This window comes from Chrysochloris asiatica, unplaced genomic scaffold (assembly GCF_000296735.1).
Source record: "Chrysochloris asiatica unplaced genomic scaffold, ChrAsi1.0 scaffold00025, whole genome shotgun sequence".
In the NCBI taxonomy this organism is placed as follows: domain Eukaryota; kingdom Metazoa; phylum Chordata; class Mammalia; order Afrosoricida; family Chrysochloridae; genus Chrysochloris; species Chrysochloris asiatica.
In genome coordinates, this window is record NW_006408543.1 from 16,152,990 (window position 1) to 16,180,130 (window position 27,141).

The window sequence follows — 27,141 nt, forward strand, 5'->3', positions numbered from 1 at the left end:
GTAGCACATGCTACATAAGGGACCCAGCCCTCTGGCCCAGAGGTAACGCTTGAGAACAATATTCGTATTTTGCACCTGTCCCAGGAGAACTCACGTACACCAGCTGCCTCGTTTTCCCCCACAGAGAGACAAGCTGCAGGCAGAGATCCTTCTGACTCCAGTGGATGATGCTCACGTTGCTACGGCTGGCAGCTCAGAGGTCTGCAGAGCTGTGCAAACCACCGTCCCGCATCTTGCCTCCGGGGGTGGAACTCCTCCGGGGAGGAGGAGGCTGTCCATCAGTCCACCCGAGACCGGACAACAGCCGCACCATGAAGGCTCTTCCATCCAGAGGATGAAAGAACAGAATGCGGATGCAGGAAAGACTTGTGGTAGGGAAGGGAGAGAGAGAAGGGGGCACCAACATCACTGGGTCTCGAGAACACTCCCCGTGGGCAGTGGCTCAGCCTTAGTCGTCTTCTCGGCACATGGGCAAGTTGACGAAGGTGAAGACGTTGAACTCTATCATTATGGAGAAACACAGGAAGATGACATAGAGAACCAGGACGTAGATGCCCAGTTTCCGGTCCAGTCTCCATTTGTTAAGGTGGATGCCCAGGACCTGGGGAAAGAGGGCAAGAGCTGGGCTTGGGAACTATAAAGGATTGAACTATAACCCCATCCCCAATACGTGTTGGGGTCCTGACCCCTGTGGCTGTGGCCATCCTCCCCTTTGAGAATAGGAGCTTCTTTGTTAGGTTAATGAGCCCCTATCAGGGTAGGTAAGGAGCTCTGGGTAACATAGTGGTTACGAATCCAGCTGCTAACCTCAAGGTCGGCAGTTCAGAACTACCAACTGTTACGTAAGAGAAAGATAAGGCTTTCTGTTCCGACTCCATGGCACTTAACAACAACAACAACAAATCAGGGTAGGTGGATCCTACACCACATCTTCTCTGAGTGACGGATTGGGCCACACAGACCCAGAAACAAGAAGTCTGAAGCGGAGAAGGGAGATGGCACATGAAGACTGGCAAGGCCCTAAGGAATTCTGGGGTCACAGAAGCTAAGACAAGGACCCCCCAGAGCTGACAGAGAGAGCACCTTATCCCAGAGCCATTCCCTGACTTTGGACTTCTAACCTCCTGAACTGAGAGCAAATAAAGTCCTGGATTTTGTGCTATGACAACTTGAGGAAGCTAAGACAGGGCCAAAGGAATCCAAAAGGCTTTATTTTCTTTGTCCTTGTGAAAAACTACACATGGATTATGAACCTCAAGTTCTTGTCCCTGCCAAATGTGAGAAGAGCTGAAAAGGGTGGTTAAAGCACATCTTCTGTGTGATCGAAACAACGCTGGAGGCTTGGACCTCTTAGCTGATAGACGGGGAGCCTCAGGCTAGTCCTGCTGTCCCCTTGGGGTGGACCATTTCAGTTTCAGGCTGTCCTCCTAGCCCAGACCTGCTCTGGTGGCTGTGTGCCATGGAGTCAGTTCCGACCCATAGCAACCCTGCACAGGGTTTCCAAGGCTGTAAATCTTTACGGGAGCAGAAAGCCTCATCTTTCTCCCACGGAACAGCTGGTAGTTTCAAACTGCTGACCTTGCGGTTTGCAGCCTGATTGGTAACCACTACGCTACCAGAGCTCCTTTAGGGACAGACATTTCTCTGGCTGCTCCCATGACCCCAGGGCTTAACATCCTGTTTTTCCTTCAGCAAAGTTTCCAAAGCTCCTGCTGGCCAATGTCTGGGCACATCTCCGCTCAGGCCGTTTTTTTCTCTTTGTGTGTGTGTGTTTATAGCAGTCCGGGAGTCTGGGTTGTGGTGCTGTGGGTTAATGCGCTGGACTGCAAAGTCAGTTTGAACCTCAAGGTCAGCTCACTAGTCGTTCCTCAGAAACCCTATACAGGCTCGTTACGGGTCAGAACCGAGTCAATAGCAGTTAACAGCAACAGCCACAATGACACTTCTGGTAGCACAACGGGTAAATGTTCAGCTGCTAACACAAAGATCAGTGGTTTGAACTCAAGATAGGGCAGGGCAGTGTGCTTTGATTAAGACCACAGCCCTGGAAACTCTATGGGTTGGTCTACTCTATATTGTAGCGTCGCTCGGAGCTGGAATGGACCAGCCACCAGTGGGTGAAACACAAACTCATTCTACATTCTTCCTCTCTCCCACACTGCCCTCCATGGTCTTTCTCATCCCGGAACCAAGGCTTCCTAAGATTGACTTAAAATGACCGAAGAAGATTGTATTGCTGTTGTTGTTAAGTGCCGCTGAGTCAGTTCCGACTCACAAATTCACAGTTCCGAAGGAGCGGCTAGTGAATTTGAACTGCCGACCTTGCAGTTCAAACCAAACTTGCAGTCAAGTGCTTATTGTACAGCACCATTAGAAACACCTTGGAGTCTATACAGACAGACAGACAGACCTGGATTCAAATCCTAGCTTTGCCTCTTCCAAACTCTGTGATCTCAGGCATTCACTTAACCTCAGGGGGACTTGCTTTCTTCTGCAAAATGGGAATATTAACATCACACCTCCTTCCTCAGGCTGTTGAATAAAGTCATGGGGAGGTCCCTGAGTGGTACAAACAGTTAATGTGTTTGGCTACTGAATGAAAGGTTGGTGGTTTGAGTCCAGGCTGGTACCTCAGAAGAAAGGTATGGCAGTCTACAGCTGAAGACTCAACCACTGTGCAGCATGAAGCACATTTCTCCTCCAACACACGGGGTCTCCATGAGTCCGAGTTTAGTCCATGAGACGGGTACTGGAAAGTATCTACCATAGACCCAGGCAGGTAAGAGTAAGGAGAACCAGGTATTTATAATGTCTTCTAGGGGTTGAGGAGGACTCCAGTCCCATGGCTACACTGAGCCGGCAGAAGAGGAAGGGAATGAAGTCAGCTCCTTTGTGACTGCGTAGCCACTTGGAGAAAAGGGTAGTTGTTGTTAAGTACCGTGGAGTCGGTTCCGACTCATAGTGGCCGAGGCTGTAAATCTTTACGGGAGCAGAAAGCCTCATCTTTCTCCCATGGAACAGCTGGTAGTTTCGAACTGCTGACCTTGAGGTTCACAGCCCGATTCGTACCCACTACGCTACCCAGGAGTGGTGGTGAGATGTTGGTTTGGGGGCATCTGTGGATTTACAGATTACACAGTTCTGTCCCTCATTGTGGAAGCCTGGTTCAGTGCTCAGCTGCTAATCATAAGGTGAGACCCCCCCTCCCCCCCACCCCCGCCAGCTGTTCTAAGGGAGAAAGATGAGGTTGTTTTCATAAAGACGGCTGTCTTCTGTCCTACAGGGTCATTCTGACTCAGAATCAGCTGGACAGCAGTGAGCTTGCCTCCATGGCCAGCGGGAAGGGAGAATCAGAGGCAATGGAGTGCGTGAGCCTTCAATACTGGGCCAGTAAAAACTCACAGTGAGCGCGACCGAGCCCAGCAAGAGCACCACCGAATAGACCAGACCCCGGCTGTTGATCTTCACCTGGAAAAACAAACCCACATGTTCTCAATGTCTTGACTGTGCAGTGCCCACCCGTTCTGAAAGCCTGGATGCTCCACCTAGTCACTCCTCATCCCAAACACACAAGTGCCTGGTGAGGCCTTGGAGGTTTAGATAAATGCAGATCTAAGTGTTGATTCTGCTGGCCTCAGCCCTATCATCTGAGGGAATGAGTTAGGCCAAGGCTAGATACCTGTGTAATAAAGAATCTGACTGGCTTTTGTCTCCAGCTTCTTGGATGTAACCTTTGTTGTAGTTTCGTGCTGTCGAGTTGGTTCCGATTCTATGTGTAACAGAATGAAACACTGCCTAGTCCCATAGTATTCACACAGTCCTCTGTTGTGGTGGTTGTTAAGTGCCACCGAGTTGATTCCACCTCATAGCGACCCTGTACAGAGTTTCCGAGGAGCGGCTGGTGGGTTTGAGCCACAGACCTTGTGGCTGAAAGTCCAGTGTTTATCCTACAGCACCGCACCAGAAGTGTTGCTGTTATTGTTAAGTGCAGTCGAGTCAGTTCTGACTCATAGCAACCTTGTATACGGTTTCCAAGGAGAACCTGGTGAGTTTGAACCACCTACTTTGTGGTTCAAACCGACCTTGTGGTCCAGTGCTTTCTCCCACAGTGCCATACCAGGACTTCTTGGGATTTCCCAAGTGATTGGAAAGCTTTGTTATTCACGGAGGGACCCTAGAGCCACAGCTGGTGGTCTATGCTAAGGCTAAGACTCAGGATGGGGAGCCTGGCTATGCCAAAAGGACTGGCCATGTGTTAAGAGGGTTGGAGCTTTGAGTGAAGTATCAGCCCCACTCTTGGGGAGAAAAAAGGGGCTGGAAACAGAGTTCAACCAAGTGGGCAATGATCCAATCAGTCATTAACGATGGAATGAAACTTCAATAAAAACTCTGGGCAGCTCAGGTGAGCCTCTTAAGTTGGCAATATTCCACGCACTCACTGCCCACACATCAATTATGGGATGGTAATGTGTTCCTAAGAACACAGAAGCTCCGTTCTTGGAACTCTCCCAATACGTGATTCAGCTCTGCGTGTCTCTTCCTTTCACTGGTTCTGAGCCTAAACTTTGGCTGTGTTAAAACTGTGATGGTAAAAATGCCACTTTGTAGAGTTCTAAGAGTTGTTTCAGCAAATTAGCAAACCTGAAGGAATCTATGGGACCCCCACATTATAGCCAGCTGGTTGGAAGTGGGGGTGGGGGTTGTGGCCCAGGAGATCCCTGGACTTGTGGCTGATGTTTGAACTTGTGGGCAGATGTAGCAGTTTGCAGTACTGTACCCATAATTCCGTATCTGGTCAACCTCGGGAGAGGGACGCATGGATGGGTGCTCATCAAGCACAGGACCCCACCTGGGATGCTCTGGAAACCTTGGAGAAGACTGAGTGTCAGATGCTGAGAGAAGGGGACAGAGCGTTCTCCAGAACTCTGAGTAAGCAGGACCTGGGCTGACCCCACAGTCATCCATAGAGTGCATGCATCCGCGACCATGAGAAGAACTTACCGTGGACCCATAACTAATAACCATGGTCTGCAGGCCCCACGGTATGCCGAGTCCCACGAGGATGTCAAACACGTTGCTTCCTATTGTATTAGAGACTGCCATGTCTCCCAGGCCTGGAGGGGATAAGCACACGTATCATTCATCAATAGCAGGTAGCTACAGACACACTAAGTTTTCACAACTGACCTGTGAGCGCTATTCCTTGGAAAGAAATCCTTTCTTCATGGACCCCAAGTTTCTTACACCTATTCGTGAGGTCTAAGATGAACTTGAGGAGTTTGGTAGAAATGGTTAAGTGTTGGACTACTCACCAAAAGATCCCTTGAAAGAAAGTCTGGAGATCTGCTTCTGAGAGGTCACAACCATGGAAACCCAAGAAGCACATGTCGACTTTGAAACCATGGGATCACCATGAGTTGGAACTGACTCAAATGGCTGTTTTGTTTTATTTTGAAGTCTAAAGGGGACCTTCATCATTTCTCCTCCCTGGTTTATCAGCTGATCTCTGATCTTCTCATCACATCCTCCCAAGAATTCCCAGAGAAAGAGAGTATCATCTGCAAACAGCAGATAAAGAAACAAGCTTGGAAGGAGTCCAAGATTGCAGTTTGAATGGCTCAGTCTCAGGAAGCCCAGTCAGCGTCCTTTACACCAAACCATGAGGCATGTTGGGGGACCAGTGATAACACACACAGCCCAGGCTCAGATGACAAGCTACAAGCTTTATGGCCTGCTGAGTCCCGCAGGTGAACTCTCTTTCTCCAACCAGATAAGAGAAGCATCTTAGAAGACCAGAGGCATGCTGGCTTCATTCCCCAGCTCTCCCAACCGTCTACCCTCATGGGAGCCAGGCCCTCCGGGGAACTAACAGCTCAAGGGTACTTACTCTAAGCTAGAAAACAAGCGTTTATAAATGAAATTCATGCTGCAACCTGTTCTTACCTGGCTGGCCACGTAGCCCTGATTCGACATGAATATCATCACTTGGTACATAGAAATGTTTGTGGAATGAACACGTTTGATAACAAAATGCCTGCAGCCATGAAGGCTGAGCTGCAACTCAAACCAGCACTTGAAGAAATGGCCCGTCTGTTAGACCACCTCCCCTAGAAGAGAGCCAGCCCTCCTTCCGCTTGCCAGGACACACTGCCTCCCCCGAAGACCTCACAGTTGGCTTTAGATCCTTCCTTCCTGCCATTCCTGGGCACTGTGAGGAGTGATGGCTTAGCCCTGCTGAGCGGCAGTGTCTCTGGGATCCTGGCCTGTCCATCTGCTGACATTATGAAATGTACAAGTGTGCAGCAACTGTTTTTTGAACCAGCTATTTCTACCTGGACAGGTTTCAGTGGAACTTACAGACTAAGATTAGGAAGAAAGGCCTGGCCATCTATGTGTGCAAAATCAGTCAGAGGAAACCCTATGGAGCATTGTACCCACTGTACCTGGGGTCTCCAGGAGCCTGGGGCCAACTCAAAGGCAATGACAACTTGCACCTGGTGAGCAGACAGGCACTGGCAGGACAGAATGTGTGTGTGTGTGTGTGGGGGGGGGGTTCTCTGCCCACACAGCAGCTGTGTGACCACTTGAGAAGCTCAGGACATACAGTTCTTCTCACCTGGGGGTCTTGTTAGTATCAAGGAGTTTAGGGTGGGCGGGCCATGAGCTTCAGGTGAAGCCAAAGCTGCTGACCTAGACCATCTTTAAGCAGGGAGGCTTTTGGGGGGTGGGGGTGTCCAGGATGCAGTACCTCCACATCAGAGCACACTGCACCAACCCCGGCTTTGTGGGGGCAGGCTCTGAACAGATGTTTCTCTCTCCTGGCCCTTAAGGAACGGTCTGTCCTTGAACCATGTCTGTTGCCTTCTCTGTCCATCTCGTCAACACTGCCCCGATGACAAGGGTGCACGGCTACCCCCTGACCTTGTCCTTCTTCAGTGTCCTTCCTTGTAGTCCTCGGAGATGGTGTTCTCTTACACAGTCCTGGCCACACCAAGCCCCTCCTCACCCTGCCCACTCCCAATTAACCAGGCCTTCAGGCAGCCATCTTTACTTTCGCCCACTAGCCTGGACCCTAGGGTCAGCTGTCTGAACTGCACATTCTCTCACTCCCTTGACCTTTCATGGTGTCTCCAGCCAACCCTGCTTTGGGTGCACTTGTCCTCCCTCAGCTGTGTGACTGGGACAGGGATGACAGAACCCCACCCAAGTCCATGCCATTGCACATCAGTTAGACCCTGGTGTTTCTTGCGTTCCCCTCAGAGGGTCTGTCCCCTCACTTGCTGTCCCAGCCATGTCCATTCTCTGTGAGGCTTCCTTTAGCTCTTGTTTTCTCAGGACCATGTTTTCTCTTGGAAAATAAAATGTCCTGTCCCCGTTTCCAAAGCCAGCATTTCTCTATAAGTGCTTCTCTCCTCTCCTGTCTCCTCTGAAACGTGATTCTGTTATTCTCCCTCCTCTTGCCCCAGCCCCACACTTTTAAACTTTCATCTATCGAGGAGGATCTGTCCACGCTGGGGTCTAGCCCACCTAAAAAGGGGCAGGGGATAAAGACCACACTCATTACAGCTCTCTTGTCCTGCCACCAAAGTGTATATACAGTCACCTTCTTACACTCATGCCACTTAGTAAACCCAAAAGAAAGCCACCAAACAACGCAAAATAGCTGACAGAGCGGTGAAGCACACACGCCTATAAAATGTTTGAGTGGAACTATGCAAATAAATTGCTTGTGCCCTACTAAGAGGATTGGACAGCTTGCTAATAATGTATATAAGGTACATGGAACCCTCGTGGTGGTGATGGTGAAGTGTAGTGGAGTTGGCCACCTTGCGGTACAAATCCACGTTGCAGTCCAGTACTTATCCTATAGCACCACACCAGGACTTTTGGGGGTGGGATCATGCAAATAAGGTGTATGGAACACTATAGCAGCTTAATGAGGAGATTAGTCAGTTTTGCCATCCCACTAGGCTTCAAAGTATCATTGCAGAGCAGAAATCGCACCTTACTACCACCAAGAAAGTTGGCCAATGCAATGAGTTGTGGAACCCCACAGAGAAGTAGAGTACGGGTGTCAGAGTTAATAATATGGTTGGAGGGAGGGGACATGTCTAACCTCTGCCTCACAGGGATGTGCCTTGGGCAGATGCTGATGATTCGCCCCACTTGTGGAGTTAGAGGTGGCCAGCCATTCCCAGACCATTTTTACAGTACTCTAGAACTTGGAAGAAGAATGGGGGAAGAGTTGGATGTACAGCTTGTTTCCTGTGCCTTTGCTTTTCTAGAACCAGACACTGGATCCTTGGCTACATATGCTCTGAGGTCAGGCTCTGCTCCATCTACACCGACTGTGCTTTCTGGACCCCTGTCTTTACAGAAATCTACTTGAGTAAACACTTGCAGAAGTCCAGAGTCTGGAGGGGTTTATCTTGCTGGGATCTCTTCACAGATAGAATCTAATATGTGATACTTTCCAGGTTCTTCCATATGAGGACTTAACCACCAGCCAGAGCGTCCTATGTTGGACAATCAGGCAGGGCCACGCAGCATTACTACCTTGTCTTGCCACGATTAAACTGGCCATGCAGTCTGGAACGCTCGTCCCTGCCGCCAGGAAGGTAATGCCCATGATGACGTCAGGAATCCCAAGTGTGTATCCAATAATGGTCACCTGCAGGAGAGGGTCAGAGAGATGGGAGTCACGATGGACATTCGCTCACTGAGTGATTTTAACTTGAACATGCACTGCTGTTACCAGCAGAGGCATCTAGAACATGGTTTTAATTTTAAAAACATCCCTTTCCCTGATTACATGAATAATGTGTGTTTACTGTTTCTTTTTAAGATTAGAAAATAAACTGAAAATAAAAATCACTTATTTTCTCGAGCTTCACAGGTAACCACTGTTAAATTTAAACCAGTCAGTACAGAAATTCTCAAACAGGAGCATTTAGAACCACTCTACCCCAACCGGACTTCTGGCCTCCCACTCCTCACAGACTTTTTGATTCTAGAGGCCCGAGAATTTGCATTCACAAGTTCTTAGGTCGCTGGGATGCTCAGGCAGCTGCTTTCGGAGTAGGGGGTCATATTTGGAAACTACTGCTTTATAATCTATCCAAGATTTTTCTGATGTGTTAGAAAACTGGGATCAGACGACACCATTTGTCTTTTTGCTCCATTTCATAATAGAGTAAAGGTCTTTCCATTTGAATATTCTTCCACCAGCGGGCTTGCCATGATGGACAGGTTTCAACAGAGCTTCCAGACCACGACAAGGAAGACGCAGCAGGCCATTTCTAAATGAAAAGCCACAGAAAACCTTATAAATAGCAGAGGAATATCGTCAGATATAGCTCCGGAAGATGAGCCCCTAAGGTTGGAAGGCTTAGGGAAGAGCTGTCTCCTCAAAGTAGAGTTGTCCATATTGATGTGAATGGAGCAAAGCTTTCTGGACCTTCATTTGCTTATGGGGCACATTTCATAATGAGGAGAAACAGCTGCAAACACTCAAGAGGGAAAAGAGGACGGCTGGCCCATCGACGCTCCACCCACAGACAAACCAGGCAGAGCTGATTTTTTAACAAGAGATGCCCTGAGACTTCAACACTTAAGTGCTTGGCTACTAGCTGAAAGGTCAGTGGTTCAAACCCACCAGCTGCATGGTACAATAGGAGATAGGTCTGGAGGTCTGTTTCTGAAATGATGACAGCCTAGGATACGCTATGGGACACTTCTATTCAGTCACATGGGGTCACTATGAGTTGGAATTACCTTGACAACACCCAACAACATCCAGACATCATGAAGAGTTCGGGTGATCGTGTGGCTAAGAAGTTGAAGAATGAAAGGAAGGAAGGATGTATGTCTGGGCAATCAAGCAGCACAATTTACCCAGAATTTACAGAGCAGAGGTGCCAGGCCATCCTGGCTTCCCGCCCTGGACCCTCCTGGCTGGGCCCATGTTCAGGCATCAAAAAAGGCTCTGGCTTATGGGAGTCATGGCTTCTTTTGAGTCCTCAGTCTCCCCAGCTCCACAAGGGGTGGACACTGGAATCCACTTCTAAGCTCCCTCTCTTTGAATCATTCAAGAGCCGCTCTACCCTAATCCTGGGGGGTGAGAGATGTGAAAGGTGGTGGGCAGTTAGACTTCATTGCTTCCTGGCGCCCCTATCAGGTCATAAAAAATTAATACGCAAAGTCGGCACACTGTGCTCACGTACAAATCAAAGTGACGTCAACAATCGTGACAAGGGCGCAGGATTTGGGCGGTGTTTCGTTCTGTTGTGCACCGGGTGGTTCTGAGTTGGAATCGACTCAACAGCACCCAACAACAACTGTCTTCTTTAGGAATCTCTAAGGTCAAGGCGACATGGACTGGCAAAGTGGCAGCATCAATAGGCTCTAGCGTGGCAACAATTGTGAGGTTGGCCCAGGACCGGGCAGAGTTCTGTTCTGTTGTGCATAGAGTTGCTATGAGTCGGTACCGACTCGATGGCACCTAACAACAACAACAACAGGGTCGAGGCCATTCTACACCTCCAAACTGAAGTTCAAAATTCTAGGTTAAGAGTGTCCTGGATCCTGGGACGTGGGGTCACCTCATTTGCTACAATTCTGCTTTAAGAAGTGGGGGTGGAGTTTGTTAGTCAAGGCGGTAGGCGGTGAGAGTTACTAAGTGTTTCCCTTCATTGCTAATTAATAAAACATTTAATAATGGTTTTATTTTCAGTAATTAGAGCAGAAAAATTTCACACGTTCACTTAGTTCATCTTCCTAATTATCCCACCCACCCGAATAGCATTAAGTACTTTTTAAAACCTTGTAATGTTGTTTTAGGAATGTAGTCTAGTAAGAAAAATCACTGTTTTTTTTTTTTTTAATGGAAAGACAGGCTAGCTTTGAATTCTGTTAGGAAACTAAATTTGCAAATTTCATTCATTTCAGGCACAGTTTTTTTGTTTGTTTGTTTAAGAGAAGTTTTACGAGTGTGTCAGCCAAGTTATTGGAATGGATTTAAAAGGCAGACAGACACACTATTATTACAGACTATTAACAAGAAAATTTTTAAATAGAATTAAAATATTATAGAGACCTATGGAATTATTGAAGAACTAACAAACCCACTAAAGAAATTAAATCTGAAAGATTAAATCCAGTTTTGGTGGTGGTAGTGTGCCGTGGAGTCAGTTCTGACTCATAGTGACCCTGCATAGGGTTTCCGAGGCTGTAAATCTTTATGGGAGCAGAAAGCCTCATTTTTCTCCCACAGAACAGCTGGTAGTTTTGAACTGCTGACCTTGAGGTTAGCAGCCTGACCTGTAACCACTATGCTACCAAGGCTCCTTAAATCCAGTATTAGCACCTACAATATCTCTGAAACTAAGACTTAATTGTTTCATTCCCTTCTGAGTTTCTCCCAAATACAACACTCTCAAACTCCAAAGTTGATTTAAAGGCATAAGAAACCCTGATATTAAAAATGTACAGCCAAAAGAAGAACTAGAAATATTGACTACGGCTTGACAGCTATACTTGAAAATCACTTGCTTTACTTCGACCAATCATAAGATTTCTGTGCATTGAATACTGGATATGAGGAAGGTCTATAACATTTGCCAGGAAGGGATAGTTAACCATCAGTAATATACAATATTATTCTTATCAATTTTTTTCTCATAAGTTATACATAATATATATATAATACTATAGATAATGTATATGTAATATATATTATACATAACAAAACTATAATGAAAATATTTATTATACTTGCTTATTTTACATTCAGGAATATTTCTGGGTTTGATGGCTTAGCACCCACTTGATTGTACTTAACTTATTTTTGTAATGAACAAGCAACACGAATCACATCTTTCCAACATTCATGGCAATGCAATCATAGCGCAAAATTTTAAAACCCAAAAGCCAATCAGCCAGATAAAACAAAAAACTGGAAATTGATCCTCGGGTTTACATTTGTACCGTTGATCCTCTGGTTTCATTAGGAATAACTGCTATAATGTTGTTGTTGTGCTGTTGAGTCAGTTCTGACCCATAGCAACCCTGTATAGGGTTTCCGAGGAGCGGCTGGTGAGCTTGAACTGTGTTCAAACTGACTTTGCAGTCCAGTGCATTAACTCACAGCACCACACCAGGACTCCAATTGCTATAATAACATTCTTTTCCCAATGAGTTTTGGTCAGAGACAGAGACAGGCAGAAACCGATCTTCTGATGATCTGAGTCATAGCGAAACTGGTAGTCCTTTGAGATCTGAGAGATTCATTGGGAAAATCATGGGCACAGTCTACCCCTCATCAAAATCCTGGAGAAAAAGCACTTTATTAATTTTGGGGAATGAGAATGAACACTGACTAAAATATGATTTGTTGAAATCTAAAACCACCTGGGAAACTGGTCCAAGGAACCAAGAGAACCCAATGGTGGCAGATGAAAATGAACTTTGCATTGGGCAGATGAACTGCATCATTTTATGAAATAGCTTTGAGTAAAAAAAGTAGAATGCTTCATTATGTTTGCTCAGAAACTAACCCAAAGATTACAGAGTCTTACACCATTTAGAGACACAAAGTGGTCACCCGAGGTGTGGGGTTTCAGTAAGTTAGTCCTCAGAGGAAAGGGCACCATGGCTCTGGCAGCATATACAAAGGAACAATGCTTTGGAGAGGAGGTAGGGGGCACTCTATGGTTGGCCTGTGGATAGAGGAGGGTCCCAGCTTGAGGTAGGATCTTTAACTCTAAGGCTTATCTTCCCCCACTCATGCCTCCATCTTCATAAATGGTCATTTCAATCTAGAAAACTCCAAGTTCTCTCTCAATGGGATCTGTCAGGAGGAGGCCTTGGGGAGCATATATCTTCTCATTCTGCTCTTGGCTGTATTTGGAGACTTTCTTCAGAACCTTCTCATAATGAGTCTCCATGCATAAAAAGATGGTGGATGCTATTAAACAAGCAAACAGGCTTCAAGATCTGACTGCCCCCCTCCAAGCTTTTCTGTTTCTGCATAATGGTTATTTAGAGTTCAAACAGTTTCTTTAAACTGTTGTTTATCAATCTGGTTCTCCAGCTCCGCGGGGAACTTGGTCTGGAACTGGTAGCATTTGCCATTGCTGTAGTCTCGCTGAAGGAAGACCTTTCCAGACACCAGCACCTGGGTCATCTCCAATGCCTTCTAGGTGCTGCTGTGCCGTCTCAATGCACAGTTGGTTTGTAGAAAATGTCTTCGATTGTCATCCTTTTCGAGGAGAGAGGGGGAGCTTGGGTAGTAGTTTCAGCTCCTCCCTAGCACACACGCGCGCGCACACACACACACACACACACACACACACACACGGCGTCTCCACTCATCCATCACCCAACAAGCATGAAGCAGCGCTGGTGGGATCTCCCGGTGAGGACAGTGACATTTTACAGTGAATGTACAGTGGCCCAGCTGCAAGCTCAGACCATAAAGCCTGACCAGAGAGGACGTGAGATCTGCTTGGAGTAGAGTGTGTTGCACGCCATAGTGAATCTGGCCCAGGAAAGGTCCGGTGCGAAATGCTTCACTGCTCAATGGTCAAATTGTGTGCTTTTCCATGAGGTTCTACGGCTGCTACCAGATAAATAACAAAAACAAAACCAGTTGCCACCAAATGGATTCTGACTCACGATAACAGAGAAGAACAGATCCAGTGCATGTGCCAGGCCTCTCTTCCAAAGTGCTTCTGGGTAGGTTCAAACCACCAACCTTTAGGTTAACAGAGCAAACCATTTTGCACTACACCCAGGGACCTTATCAGCTATTGGCTGAAGTAAGTGTCTGTAACTGTTGTGTGATTGGGTGCCATCGAGTTGGTTCCGCCCCATAGCAACCCTATGTACAAGAGAATTAACACTACCAGGTCCCTGCACTATCCTCACAATGTAATTGTTGTTGTTGTTGTTCAGTGCTGTTGAGTCGATTCCAACACATAGCGCCCCTGTATAGGGTTTCCAAGGAGCAGCTGATGAATTTGAATCACTGACGTTGCAGTTCAAATGGCTTTGCAGTCTGGCATTAACCCACAGCACCACACCAGGACTCCATAATGTAATTAGGCTTGGAGAAATGTGGACAGATCAAATCTGTTTTGGAATAATAGGAATGTGGGGGGCTGGCAGGGATGGTGATGAAGTCTTTCCAGAAAGGTCTTGGATATTATACATTCCCCAAGTGCCCAGTTCAGCTGAGCCAAGGAAAAGGTATCCAGGTGTGTGGTCCTGGGGATGTGGCAGATGTTTGGGCTGGGAGGCTCATCATGGTTCTGGCCGTCCTGAGTCATATCATGTATTCTATTAATTAAGGAACAACCTTGTGCTGAGCCCTGGGACTCCTTTTGGGAAGAACATTGCAGGGGGTGGGGTAGAGGTGGGGGTGGAGGCTGGGAACAGGTTCCTGCTTAGCCTGAGAAAGTGACCTAGCTACACCTGCTTCTCCCTGAATCTCCCACTTTCCTGGAGCAAAACAGCTCTCCTATGCTATTCAGAAAGTCCCTGGGTGGTTCAGAACTCAACTACTTTCAGAGAGGCTGGTGGTTTGAACTCGTCTAGGTGCCCTGGAAGAGAGGCCTGAAAACCTGCTTCTGAAAAGTCATGAAAACTTCACAGAGCGGTTCTACTCTGAGTCACATGGGGTTGTCATGAGTCAGGATCAATGAGATGGCCACTGGGACGGAAGCTACTCACAGCCCTGACAGCGCTGGTCTGGGTTCACAAACACACAGCTTTCTGCGAGGGAGAGGGAAAGGGTCACTGAGGCTGGGTGGAGACAGTAATCTTTCTAAGAAGCACTGGCCATCCCATTCATTGGGGGAACCAGGTTCAGGGAAGCTGAGTTATCTGTCCGTTTGTCTCACAGATGCTAGAGTTAAGGTTTTTACATCTGTTCCTCTCTGGCCCTTCTTTTCCCACTAAGCAGCTATTGATCCTCTGGGATTAGTAAGAAAAGGTGGCCCTTGTGCCTACTGGCACTGCCAAAGCACACCACACCACACCATTGCCACCGAGTCGATTCCGACACTTAGTGCCCATACCCACGGGGTAGAACTGCTCTGTGGGGGTTCCAAGGCTGCATTCTTTATGGAAACAGGCAGCAACACGTTCCTCCCATGGACCGGTTCACTCAGTGCTTAACCGCTGTGCTACCAGGGCTCCTCCACTGGTCCCAATTCCTCTAGAGTCAAAAGTCCCCTGCCTGCTCTGTTAGGAGAGTGAAGTGACAACCGGTAACCAGGGTGGGGTCAGGGGCTTACAGGTGAGCTTCCTGATGCAAATGCATCCGTAGTGTAACCACCAGGACCCTGGGGTGCAGAGGCTACACGCTCTGCTCTGCTGCTAGCAGATAGGTCGACAGTTCTACTCTGTCACATAGAGTTGATCTGAGTTGGATCGACTCAACAACACACAATAATAACACCAATTCCCCTCTCCTGGCTCTGGGTTCCCCACTGGGAAGGAGGAAGAGGAAGTGGGGGCCTCACAATGTGGTGCGTAATGAAAGCCAGGGGCCTGACCCAGGCTCAGTAAGTTTGTACCAGGGACTGCAGGAGATACGCCAAGTCTCTCTGTCTGCAAAACATTTCAGTCCAAATGGTCTCCAAGAATTCCAATAACAAATGAAATGTCAATATAATGTCATGGTTAGGGTCATGGCCACTGGAGACCAATACTTGATTTTGAATCCCAATCTGAGGATTCACTGAAAGTGTAATGTTGTGCAAATGACTTAATCTCATGTCTCGGTTTAGTGGGTATGATCGAAATGCCTACTAATAGGCTGTGCTGAGAACTACAAGTGTTTCTCTGAAGTGCTTCAGCCTGGTCCACAGACTAGGGGGAGGAGCCTGCCTTGTCGAGGGGGCCATCAGGGTCATCCATGGACTCTGGGCTCCTCTTTCCACATACCAGGGGGTCTGGAAATGCAGGGGACCTTGTGATCACCCCTCGTTATAGAACATTCTTCAGAGTGTCAGACTCAGGTCTCGACTCCCCATCCATGTCACCATGCTGAGGTCATGCTGCATCCTAGTGCCTCACACAGCACCAGGTGCCTGGGCCGACACATCTCCCAGTATAGCAGAGTGACTTGCCCAGAGATGGCACGAAAAGTGCCTGAGGTTGCTCTGGAACCCAGTTCTCTGCTTGGCAGACACCGGCAGGACTGTCTGTACAGTCTGGCCCTTACTTTCCCCACTCACCAGCCACACCATCAGGTAGGAGAACACAGCGATCCACAGCGTGGCGGTGATGAAGGTGATCATGAAGAACTTCTCCCAGGAGGGCTTGCTGCAGTTGGGGATGGTGATGCACAGGAGGAAGATGAGCGGCCAGGTGAATACCCACTTGACTTTGTCCCCTTTTGCTTCTGCAGAGGGATGAGGCAGAGCAAGAAGGGAGAGGGAGGGAAACACACTAGGTCAACACACCTGCCAGTCAGCCTGGAGACTCATTCCCTCCAGCCAATTCAGAGAGCACCATCAAGAAGACCCCAAGCAACTCATGTCACAAGGAGCTCAGGTAGCGTAGTGGTTACGAATCAGGCTGCTAACCTCAGGGTCAGCAGTTCAAAACTACCAGCTGTTCAGTGGGAGAAAGATGATGCTGTACAGGGTTGCTATGAGTCAGAACTGACTCCACGGCACATAACAACAACAACAACAGCATCCCCAGAAGGGATCCTAGGGAAATGACTCAGAGTTTGTTGACTGAATCATTTCAATCATTCCATCTCCTTCATCGTTGAGACCGAGCAGGGAAGGACATGCCCAGGAGATCTGGGAGAGGGGGGATACAGAAGATGGTTGGGCTTTGGAATCAGATACACCTGGGGTGGAAGTCAAATAACCTGGATGAGCTAGCCCCTAAACGTCGCTTCTACCTCTTCTGATAGCAGTTTTGTATCAGTAACAACAACAAGGGAACAATACTCAACATGTTGAATATTTGCTATGTGTAGCTCGCACAGGGTAAAGCATTTTTGCATTTCATTCATTTTCTCACCCATGAAATAAATGGGAATGTGACTTCTTTCTTTCTTGGCTGCAAGCATGGCTGTTACAATAGACATAAAACTCCCAGCACACAGAACCTGGCACACACTAGGGGCTCTGGGCATGTCAGCTCCTTTGCTTTAATGTCACTATATTCAAAGCATGTGGCAGATGCAAGACTCTAATGGGGGTGTCTTGGTGGGCAGTCCAGACCTCACTGGCCCTTACCAAGAGACTCTACAAACAGCTCAGCCAAGGACCTCAGCAAGGTCCCGAGTGCAGGCATGCACAGGCAGGCTCCAAACCAGCCTGCTGGTGGTGGCTGTGAACATGAGCTTCTGAAACGTCTCTCCTCCGTGAAAGCAATGAGAACCATGGCAGTGTGGCCAGCAACAGCTTCTGCAGAGTTCAGGAAGTTAACCATAGGCTCCTGAGCGTGCAGCCCTCCTGAGGGTGTTCAGTCAAGAAAATCAGTGCATTCTCAATATGAATCATGGTCTTTGTGGAATATTAACGTGTGCTATCTTTATCCCCTTCTCATCAGCATCCTGGGAGCCCTGAAAACCAATAGCCAATAAGCAGGAAAAGCAACAGCCTGGTAGCCACAGGGTAGAATATAACAGAGCTCCTCCAAGCCCAGTCCCAAAGAGCTGCTATTAATTGACCTGTTTGTGGTTTCCCAGGGGTCATGGTGTGGTGCTGGACTGCTAACTGCAAGGTCCCTGGTTCAAACCCACCAGCTGCTTCTTGGAAACCCTATCCAGGGTCGCTGTGAGTCAGAACCGGCTCGGTGGCCCTTCACAACAACTATAGAAGACTTTACTTGCAAGGCTGTTTTAATTTCGTCAGACTCCCAGTTTCTTCCCAGTGAACAGGCTTTCTTTTGAGGGCATTTGTTAAAAATAATCGGATCTACTTGTTGAACCTCATTCTGTCTAAGGCTGTGGACAGTAGGGCAAACGATCGGCTGACCAAAAAAAAGCTTAAAATGAGAAGAGACGTTCCTATGGGGCTGGCAGATAAGTGAGAAGGAGATGGGAGATCAAATATCCATACAGGTTTTGAAAAGTTGCAATAAACCAAACCCACTGCCACTGAATCAATTCCAATCCCTAGTGACCCTTATAGGATATTATAGAACAGCCCCCATAGGGTTCCCAAGGCTGCAACTCTTTACGGATGCAGACTGCCACATGTGTCTCCCTTGGAGCAGCTGGTGGGTTCCAATCAGTTAAGCACTTTAATGACTATGCCACCAGGGTGCCTTTGAAAGTTGCAATATGTCTCCTGAGCCCATGGACAAGGACACAGTCACGGAGTGCACATCTAGCTACTATGAAGTGATGGGAGATGCACAAGAACACCCACACTTGCATTTGACCTATCTTCAATGGCTTGATGATAACAACTTGACTCAAGGAATATAGAGAAATTTGATAAAGAAACAAGTGTAAATTGCTACAATTTGATTAACTTGAACATACTTATGAATGTAGTAGCTTAAAATAATTGAGAAGGAAAGAGTCTTCACATCAAGGATCAAACCTATCCCCTCTGTACACAGGGTTGGTAAGGGATGGGCAACTTAGACATTGACTATCTAAAATAGGGGCTATAAACTGGCTGGCTTACAAGGTTTCAAGAGGGAGTTTAGTTTTAGAGTGTGCAGGGGAAGGTAGAATCCCCACCGAATAGTTTTCATCTTGTCTAGATGGGTCTGGTGAAAGGATATGGGGATAAGATTCTTATGATTCAATGAGTAATCGTTACCATGATTAATTGCGATTGTCACAACTGTAAAGGTAGAAGTTTTATAACATAAAGGGGGGGAGTAGTTAATCTTACAGTCCAGGAACAGAGGACCCTAGGACCATCAAGGGAGAAGAGTATGAGCGGAATGTGGGACCTTATCCAGAGAAGCAGTGACACCAGAGATGGAGGCAGAGATGACGACATGGAGAGTGGGAGCAGCTCTAGACTCATGAAAAGAGAAAGGCTGTGTGCTGGTGGCCAGGAGGCTGGCTTGTAGAATGTGCCCTTTGGTTGATTAAATCATTATATATTCCTGTGTGTTTTTGTATACATTCAAAAAAAAAAAAAGCCCAAAGGGAATAGAAGCAAATACTGTTGAATTGTAATCATTGTAATGAAACGAAATACGATAGGATGAGTGTAAAACCGATGTTCTCCCATGTAAACTGTAAACTTATCACTCAATTCACAATAATAATAAAAAAGTTGAAATATGTTCCTGAAAGTCTAAAAGGCCATGTATGTACATGTAGGCCTGTGTATATGACCAAGACTGGAAAGACCAGAGAAGGTGTTAAACTCACCACTAGTTGATCTTGAGGCTCTGTGCAAGTAGGGAGTTGTAAAACACTAGGTTAAGTGTTGAAGGTATGCCCCAACACATGCACACAGAGCCCCCCAGTAAAGACAGGGAGATATATTGGAATCAGGAACACAAGGAAATCTCCATTAAATCACCTGACTACTAAGATAACCCATGAAGTCTCAGTAGCTGCACATGACAAAGAAGGCACGCTTTTAAGAACTGATGCAGACAGCTGAAGATAAAGATGTCTGATACCGGGAACAAGCACAAATTACTACAACTTGATGAACTAGACCTTTGCTTACGGATGAAGTTACCCAAAATTCAATTCTTCATAACAAGGATCAAGCCTTCCTCCACAGTACACTAGGTTGATAGGGATGGGCAACTTAGACTTTGGCTCTTTGGTAGCATAGTGGTCACGAATCGGGCTGTGAACCACAAGGTCAGCAGTTCGAAACTACCAGCTGTTCCGCGGGAGAAAGATGAGGCTTTCTGCTCCCGTAAAGATTTACAGCCTCGGAAACCCTGTACAAGGTCACTATGAGTCGGAACCGACTCCACAGCACATAACAACAACAACAACTCCATAGAATAAGGAGCTCTAGTAGCATACTGGTTACGAATCAGGCTGCGAACCGCAGGGTCAGCAGTTCAAAACTACCAGCTGCTCTGCGGGAGAAAGATGAGGCTTTCTGCTCCTGTAAAGATTTACAGCCTCGGAAACCCTGTACAGGGTCGCTATGAGTCGGAACTGACTCCATGGCACATAACAACCGGCACATAACAACAACAACAAAGACATGAAGGAGTCCTGGTGTGGCGCTGTGGGTTAATGTACCAGACTGCAAAGACGCTTGAACTGCAAGGTCGGTGGTTTAAGCTCACCAGCTGCTCCTTGGAAACCCTATGCAGGGTCGCTATGGGTTGGAACCGACTCGACGGCACTGTACAACAACAACAAAGACATGAAGTGGCTGGCTTATAAGCGTTCATGAGGGTTCTTAGTGTCAGAACAAGAGGGGAAACGATAGAATCTCTTCTGAATAGTTTTCCTCTTGTCTAGATAGGTCTGGTGATGAGGGGAATAGGACTTTATGATTCAATTGTGAGTAACTGTTATCAGGACTAATGGCGATGTGGTCACAACTGTAAATGTAGAAGAGGTGTTACTAAAAGAGGGGAGCAGTTAGTCTGTCATTTCAGGAGCAGAGGATCCTAGGACCATCAAGAGGGTAAGAACATGAGTGGAGGGAGGGATCCTAACTAGAAAAGCAGAGACAGACAGAGCAGCAGAGCCCCGGATTGAGAAAGGCAGAGAGTCTGTAGGCAGAAGGCTGGCTTGCAAAATGTGCCCTTTGGACATTTAAATGAATATATATTTCAATGTAGTATGTGTACATCAAAAAAAGGTAATAGAGGTAAATACTGTTAGCTCATGGTACATGGAAAGGATTGTAATTATTGCAATGATTTGTTGAATTTGTAAAACTGATGATCTGCCCTGCAAACCTCACTCAATAAAAGCTTCTTAAAAAATAAAAAAGCAAAAACAGAATTGATGCAGAAAAGTAGCTAAACAAACAAATAATAACAAACAGCAAAAACAACACACCCTCAGGAAAGAATTACCACATCATATTCTTGAAAATGTCCACTTTTCAACAAAATTAGGAAATGAAGAAACAAGAAAGTTTAGGGAAAAAATAGTCAATGGAAACACAGTCCCTGAAGAAGGTCAGATGTTGGATTTATTAGACAAAGATTTAAAGTCAGTTCTTTAAAAACATTTTCAAATACCTAAAGGAAACCACGTTAAAAACACACACAAAAGGAAATGAGAATGGTGTCAAATAAAGAATGCGAATAAACAGAAGTGGTAAGAAGAGACCCAGTAAATTCTAGAGCTGAAAAGAACAGTAACAGAATGAAACTTCACTAAAGGGGCTCAACAGCAGATTTAAGGAGGCAGACGGGGAGAAAAATCAGCAAACTTGAAGCTAGGTCATTTGAGATTATTCATTCTGATGAACAAAAAAAGCTAAAGAATGAAAATGAAACCTGTAGGCTACCACCCATCAAACCTACCAACACAGTCATAATGGGAGCCCCAGAAGGAAAAGACAAAGAGTAAGTGATGAAAAGAATCCCCCTAGTTTGACTAAAAGCATTTATGAAAGTAAACAGACTCCATCGAGTCGGTTCCAACCCATAGCGACCTATATAGGGTTTCTGAGGAGCAGCTGGTGAGCTTGAACCGCCGATCTTGCAGTTCAAACGGCTTTGCAGTCTGGTGCATTAACCCACAGCGCCACAAAATGGATAATGCTGAAAACATTATGCTAAGACACAACGATTCCATACTGAGTCATTTTATTTATTTGTAGTATGTGGTGCTATAAGATAAGCACTGGACTGTCAACTGTTAAGGTCAGTGGTTCCAACTCACCAGCTGCTCCTCGGAAACCCTATACAGGGTCGCTATGAGTCAGAAGTGACTTGGCAGCACCTAACAAGAACATAGAGACAGAGAGGTGGTGCACTGCTTAAGCACTTGGTTGCTAACCCACCCAGCAGATTAAAGACCTGGCAAGCTGCTTCCTTACAGACTACAGCCCAGGAAACCCTATGAGGTATTTGTGCTCTATCACACGGGGTTGTTATGAGTCAGAGTTGATTGGACAGGATCCAACAAGAACAACCTACAGACAGAAAGTAGATTAGTGACTGCCATGGACTGGGCTGAGGGGTGAGAAAAGACTGAATGTGTTCAGGGGTCCTTTGAGGGGTGATGAAATGGTCTGAGATTTGATGGTGGTCATGGTTACATGCCTCTGAATATATTAAAAACCACTGAGTTTTATGGCATGTGAATGATATTTCAATGAGAAACTGGAAAGAGGGTTGGCGTGAGTGATTTAGATCTGTCCAGGAGCTCTGGTAGCGTAGTGGTTACGACTTGGGCTGCAAACCTTAAGGTCAGCGGTTCGAAACTACCAGCCGCTCCGTGGGAGAAAGATGAAGCTTTTTACTCCCGTAAAGATTTACACCCTCGGAAACCCTGTACAGGGTCGCTATGGGTCGGAACCGGTTCGGTGGCACTTCACAACAACAACAACAACATGACAAGTTGTTGTTGTTAGGGCTGTTGGATCAGTACCGACTCACAGTGACCTTATGCACAACAGAATGAAACACTGCCTGGTCCTGGGCCAACCTCACACTGTAAAACTGATGATCTGCTCTGTAAACCTTCACTCTGTGCACAATAAAAAGTTATAGAAAACAAATGATAGTTTTTTAAAAGTATATGCATCAAGGGAAAAAAGGTCTGCTTATAACAGGAGCCAAGAGAATGCTGTTGTTGTTGTTCAGTGCCGCTGAGTCAGTTCTGACTCATAGTAACCCTGTGTAGGGTTTCTGAGGCTTTAAATCTTCCTGGAAACAGAAAGCCTCATCATTCTCCCATGGAGCAGCTGGTGGGCTCGAACCGCGGACCTTGTGATTCGCAGTCCAGTGCTTATCATATAGAGCCACTGCGCTCCCTACCTCACAAGTGGGAACTAGTAAAAGTAAAATAAGAGTTAAATTCAATGAATCCATCCATGCATACATCCGAGATACTGTCATCTGAGAAAATGTTGGGATTTTTTCCCCCAAATCTTTCTCTACATATACTTTCCTGTGCTATGTAATTTCCGCACAAATGGACAATTGTAAACAGTGAGGAAAAAGTAGTATCCTGTTAGGCTTTCTGTGAAAGTAAACAGCATCCTATGAAAAGAGACCCTCAGCTGGATGTAGCTCTTCCCCTTCGTCCTTCCTTCTTGTCTTGTCTGAAACAGGACCTATCTGAACAACAAGAGCCACTTGCCTACCATGAAGACCAAAGCCACTTGGTTACGGATGAAGGCTCAGAAATGGGATGCTGACAATATGATAGTCACTAGGTCCCCCCTAATCTCAGGCTCCTTATTGCATGGGAAAAATAAACCCCTGGAAATTAAGGCTTTGTTACTTGGGTTTTCCATTGTCCTGCTGCTAAATGTCATCTTGAACTCATTCAGATGCACCGTCTGTGCATCAGGGTGAATTCAATGAGCTGTAACTTGGCACAGCTGTTGGGCATCAGCAGGAAGTGTCTGAGAAAGGAGCGAACCAGGAGTAAGCATTGCTTTGGAAAACTACTGGGTAGAGTCACAAGTGACCTGTGTCCAACTTGAAGGTAGATTCTCCTAGTGAACCAACCTCTCACTGTATCAGCCCACTGGGCTTAAACCAGCCTGAATTGGTTTCGTCTAAAACCAGAAGTGGACCAACACCTGGGTGAAATGATCAAAATCGCACTTCGGTGGCCACAGGCATGATGGGACAATGTCCACCTGAGGGACTTCACCCAGCACCACTGAGCCTCCCTCCTGGATAATATCTCGCTGTATGGAAATAGTACAATGTCTTCATCTATTCATCTGGTAATAAACAGTTAGGTTGGCTATTATGGCAACACTGGAGTACAAGTTGGTGTGTAAACATTTTAGATTCTCTTGGATCTATAAAGAATCCCAGTGGCGCATTAGGTTAAAACGTTGGCTGTTAACCAAAAAGTGGGTGATTCCAACCCACCAGCCGCTCCTCTGCAGGAAGATGGGCAAGTTTGCTTCTGTAAAGACTGACTGCCTTGGGAATCCTATGGGGCAGTTCTACTCTGTCCTTGTCTAGTTGCTCTGAGTGGGAATCGACTCGATGGCAGTGTGTCTGGTGTTCTGGATTTGGGTCTATACCTAGAAGAGGAACAGCTGTTAGCCCATCAGGTGCTAAGTCAGGGACATCTGAGCAATGCTCGCTGTGGTTCAAACACAAGTAAGAGAAATGAGCATTGCAGCCATCCCTTTACGAAGTGCTCAGATTTCTCTTTTGAAGTAGAACATAGCAATTTAATTATGTGAAAAAAAATATCTTAAATGAACTAAAACAGATGGCTAAGCATGATGGAGGAAAAAAAAATTAGGAACAGGTGCAGTTTCTGAAGAAAACCTTCAGAGAAATTACTTTGGGCTGTTAACAATTAGCCACTCCAGTGAAAGGATGGGCAGACGTTTGTTTGGGTAGAAGGAAAGTATCTGGCGTATTTATAGGACTGAGGAAGGTCAGACTCCAGACCACCAAAACCAGACCAAAGCTCTCGCCACTGAGCCAATTTGACTCAGCGATTTTTGAGGACAGAGTAGAACCCCTCACAGGTTGTCCAAGGCTGTAAATCTTTACAGAAGCAGACATCTTCATCATTCTCTCATAAAGCAGCTGGTGGGTTTGAGCCACAATTCAGTTAGCAGTCCAATGCTTAGCCCACTGCACCACCAAGACGCCTTCCATTGTTGTTGTTGTTAGTAACGTCAAGTGGGTTTTGACTCATAGCAACCCAGTATAGGGTTTCTGAGGAGTGGTTGGTGAACTTGAACCACTGACCTTGTGGCTCAAACTGACCTTATGGTCTAGTGCTGATCCTACAGTGCCATATTGTTGTTGTTAAGTGCCATCAAGTTGGTTCCAACCCACAGCAACCCTGTATACAGTTTCTGAGGAGCAGCTGGTGAGTTTGAACTGCTAAACTGACTTTGCAGCCCAGTGCATTAACGCACAGCACCACACGAGGATTCCACAGTACCGTGTAGGTGGTGATGGTTATGTGCCGTGGGGTCAGTTCCAACTCATAGCGACCCTACATAAGGTTACTGAGGCTGTAAATCTTTACGGGAGCAGAAAGCCTCATCTTTCTCCCGCTGGTAGTTTCGAACTGCTGACCTTGAGCTTAGCAGCCTGACTCGTAACCACTATGCTACCAGAGCTCCTTACAGTGCCACATTATCGCTAATTCCAGATTTTCATCACCCACCAAAAAAACTCTGTAGTGAATTTTGATGCAAAGGGACCCAGAGCTGGAAAGGTGGCAGGGTATTTGCAATGTCCCATTCTAAATATAACCCTCTCCCCCAAACTTCCCACTGGCTTTGTACTGTGTCTCTCAGGGTTCTAGAAGCTTCCAGCGAGGGCAACTGTTCGTGCTTTGGGAGACTGGGCAAACTTTGAGCACACACTCACAAACACACCTGAGCTCAAGGGCCTTGGAGTCAGAAACCCAGGCTCTGCCACTCTCAACTGATCGACCCAGGGGAGGCTCTGCTTTTCCTTTTTCTTTCGTTTACTATACTGTCTCCCTCATTCCAAGGAGCAGCTAGTGAGTTCAAACCGACCTTGTGGTCCAGCGCTTCTCCTATAGCGCCGCACCACGACTAGACAGTGGACACTTGTTAATGTGGGTGATGAGGTATGTGGGAGGAAAACAGATTCCATATGAATTCACTGTGTTCTGTAATACGGTTCTGGGAGGTTTTAATACACTGTACAAACATTTATATACATATATATGCATATGTATGTTGTTAAGTGCTGTCAAGTTGTTTGAGACTCACAGCATCTGTATAGGGTTTCTGAAGAGAAGCTGGTGGGCTTGAACTATCAACCTTGTGGTTCAAAGTGACCAAAGTGACTTTAGAGTGCTACACCAGGACTAAACATATATGTATATATGAGTGTGTGTGTGTGTGTGTGTATGTATGTATGTATGTGTATATCTATATCTATGTTATCTATAGATATAGATATATGGTGGCTATGTGCCGTGGAGTCAGTTCTGACTCATAGCAACCCTGTAGAGGGTTTCTGAGGATATAAATCTTTACGGGAGCAGAAAGCCTCATCTTTCTTGTGGAACAGCTGGTAGTTTCAAACTGTTGACCTTGAGGTTTGCAGCCTGACTTGCAACCACTATGCTACCAGAGCTCGTTCGCTCGCTCGCTCTCTGTCTCTGTCTCTCTCTCTCTCTGTCTCTGACTCTCTCTCTCTATATATATATTATATATTGCTGTTGTTAAGTACCGTGGAGTTGGTTCTGACTCATAGTGGCCCTGTGGTTTTTGAGGTTATTAATCTTTACAGGAACAGAAAGCCTCATCTGTCTCTCCTGTGGAACAGCCGGTAGTTTTGAATTGCCAACCTTTCGGTTCGCAGCCCGATTTGTAACCACTACGCTACCAGAGCTCCTTATAATATGTATACACATATACATACACTGTGGGCTAATGCGCTGGACTGCAAAGTCAGTTTGAATTATAAGGTTGGTGGTTCAAGCTCACCAGCTGCTCTTTGGAAACCCCATACAGGGTCACTATGGATTGTAACGGACTCTACAGCACTTAACAACAACCCTATATATATATATATATATATGTATCCTATTCCTGAAGTGAAATTTTAAAGTTTTCTATTTTTAAAAATGTATGAATGAGAACAATACATATACTTTTCCTATTCGTTCACAGGAATTCTCAAGTTTTACATATTTTCACTTTTTTCCCCCTTTAACTGTCTTCCTCATCACCCACATTAACAAGTGTCCACTGTCTAGTCGTGGTGCGGCACTATAGGAGAAGCGCTGGGCCACAAGGTCGGTTTGAACTCACTAGCTGCTCCTCGGAACCTACACAGGGTCGCTGTGAGTTGGAACTGATTCTACGGCACTTAACAACAACCGCCCACCAGCTGGAGTCCTGGTGTAGTGCTATAGGGTAAGCACTGGACCACTAACCACAAGGTTATACAGGGTCGCTATGAGTCAGAACCAACTAAATCTATGACACTTAACAACAACAACCCTCGAGCTAGTGAACAATTCTCCCTTCCTTCCCTCCCCCCACCCCCATTCCCTGGCAG

The 27,141-nt window shown here is 46.4% G+C and overlaps 1 protein-coding gene and 1 pseudogene across 2 annotated transcripts in view; both read right to left on the minus strand.

Moving 5' to 3' along the window:
* Positions 1-240: 240 nt before the first annotated feature.
* The window catches only part of SLC24A4 (solute carrier family 24 (sodium/potassium/calcium exchanger), member 4), a 259,968-nt gene continuing 233,067 nt past the window's right edge, over positions 241-27,141 (minus strand). The window contains exons 13-17 of one of the 2 annotated variants that reach the window (XM_006839564.1): positions 16,242-16,408; positions 8,557-8,671; positions 5,002-5,114; positions 3,403-3,468; positions 241-601 (exon numbers count right to left, since the gene is read on the minus strand). In XM_006839564.1, the coding sequence (XP_006839627.1) occupies positions 449-601; positions 3,403-3,468; positions 5,002-5,114; positions 8,557-8,671; positions 16,242-16,408 (614 nt within the window). In that variant the 3' untranslated portion in view covers positions 241-448. The remainder of the gene's footprint in view (positions 602-3,402; positions 3,469-5,001; positions 5,115-8,556; positions 8,672-16,241; positions 16,409-27,141) is intronic. The other variant, XM_006839563.1, reaches the window with a different exon arrangement.
* On the minus strand, positions 12,768-13,183 carry LOC102820344 (annotated as a pseudogene).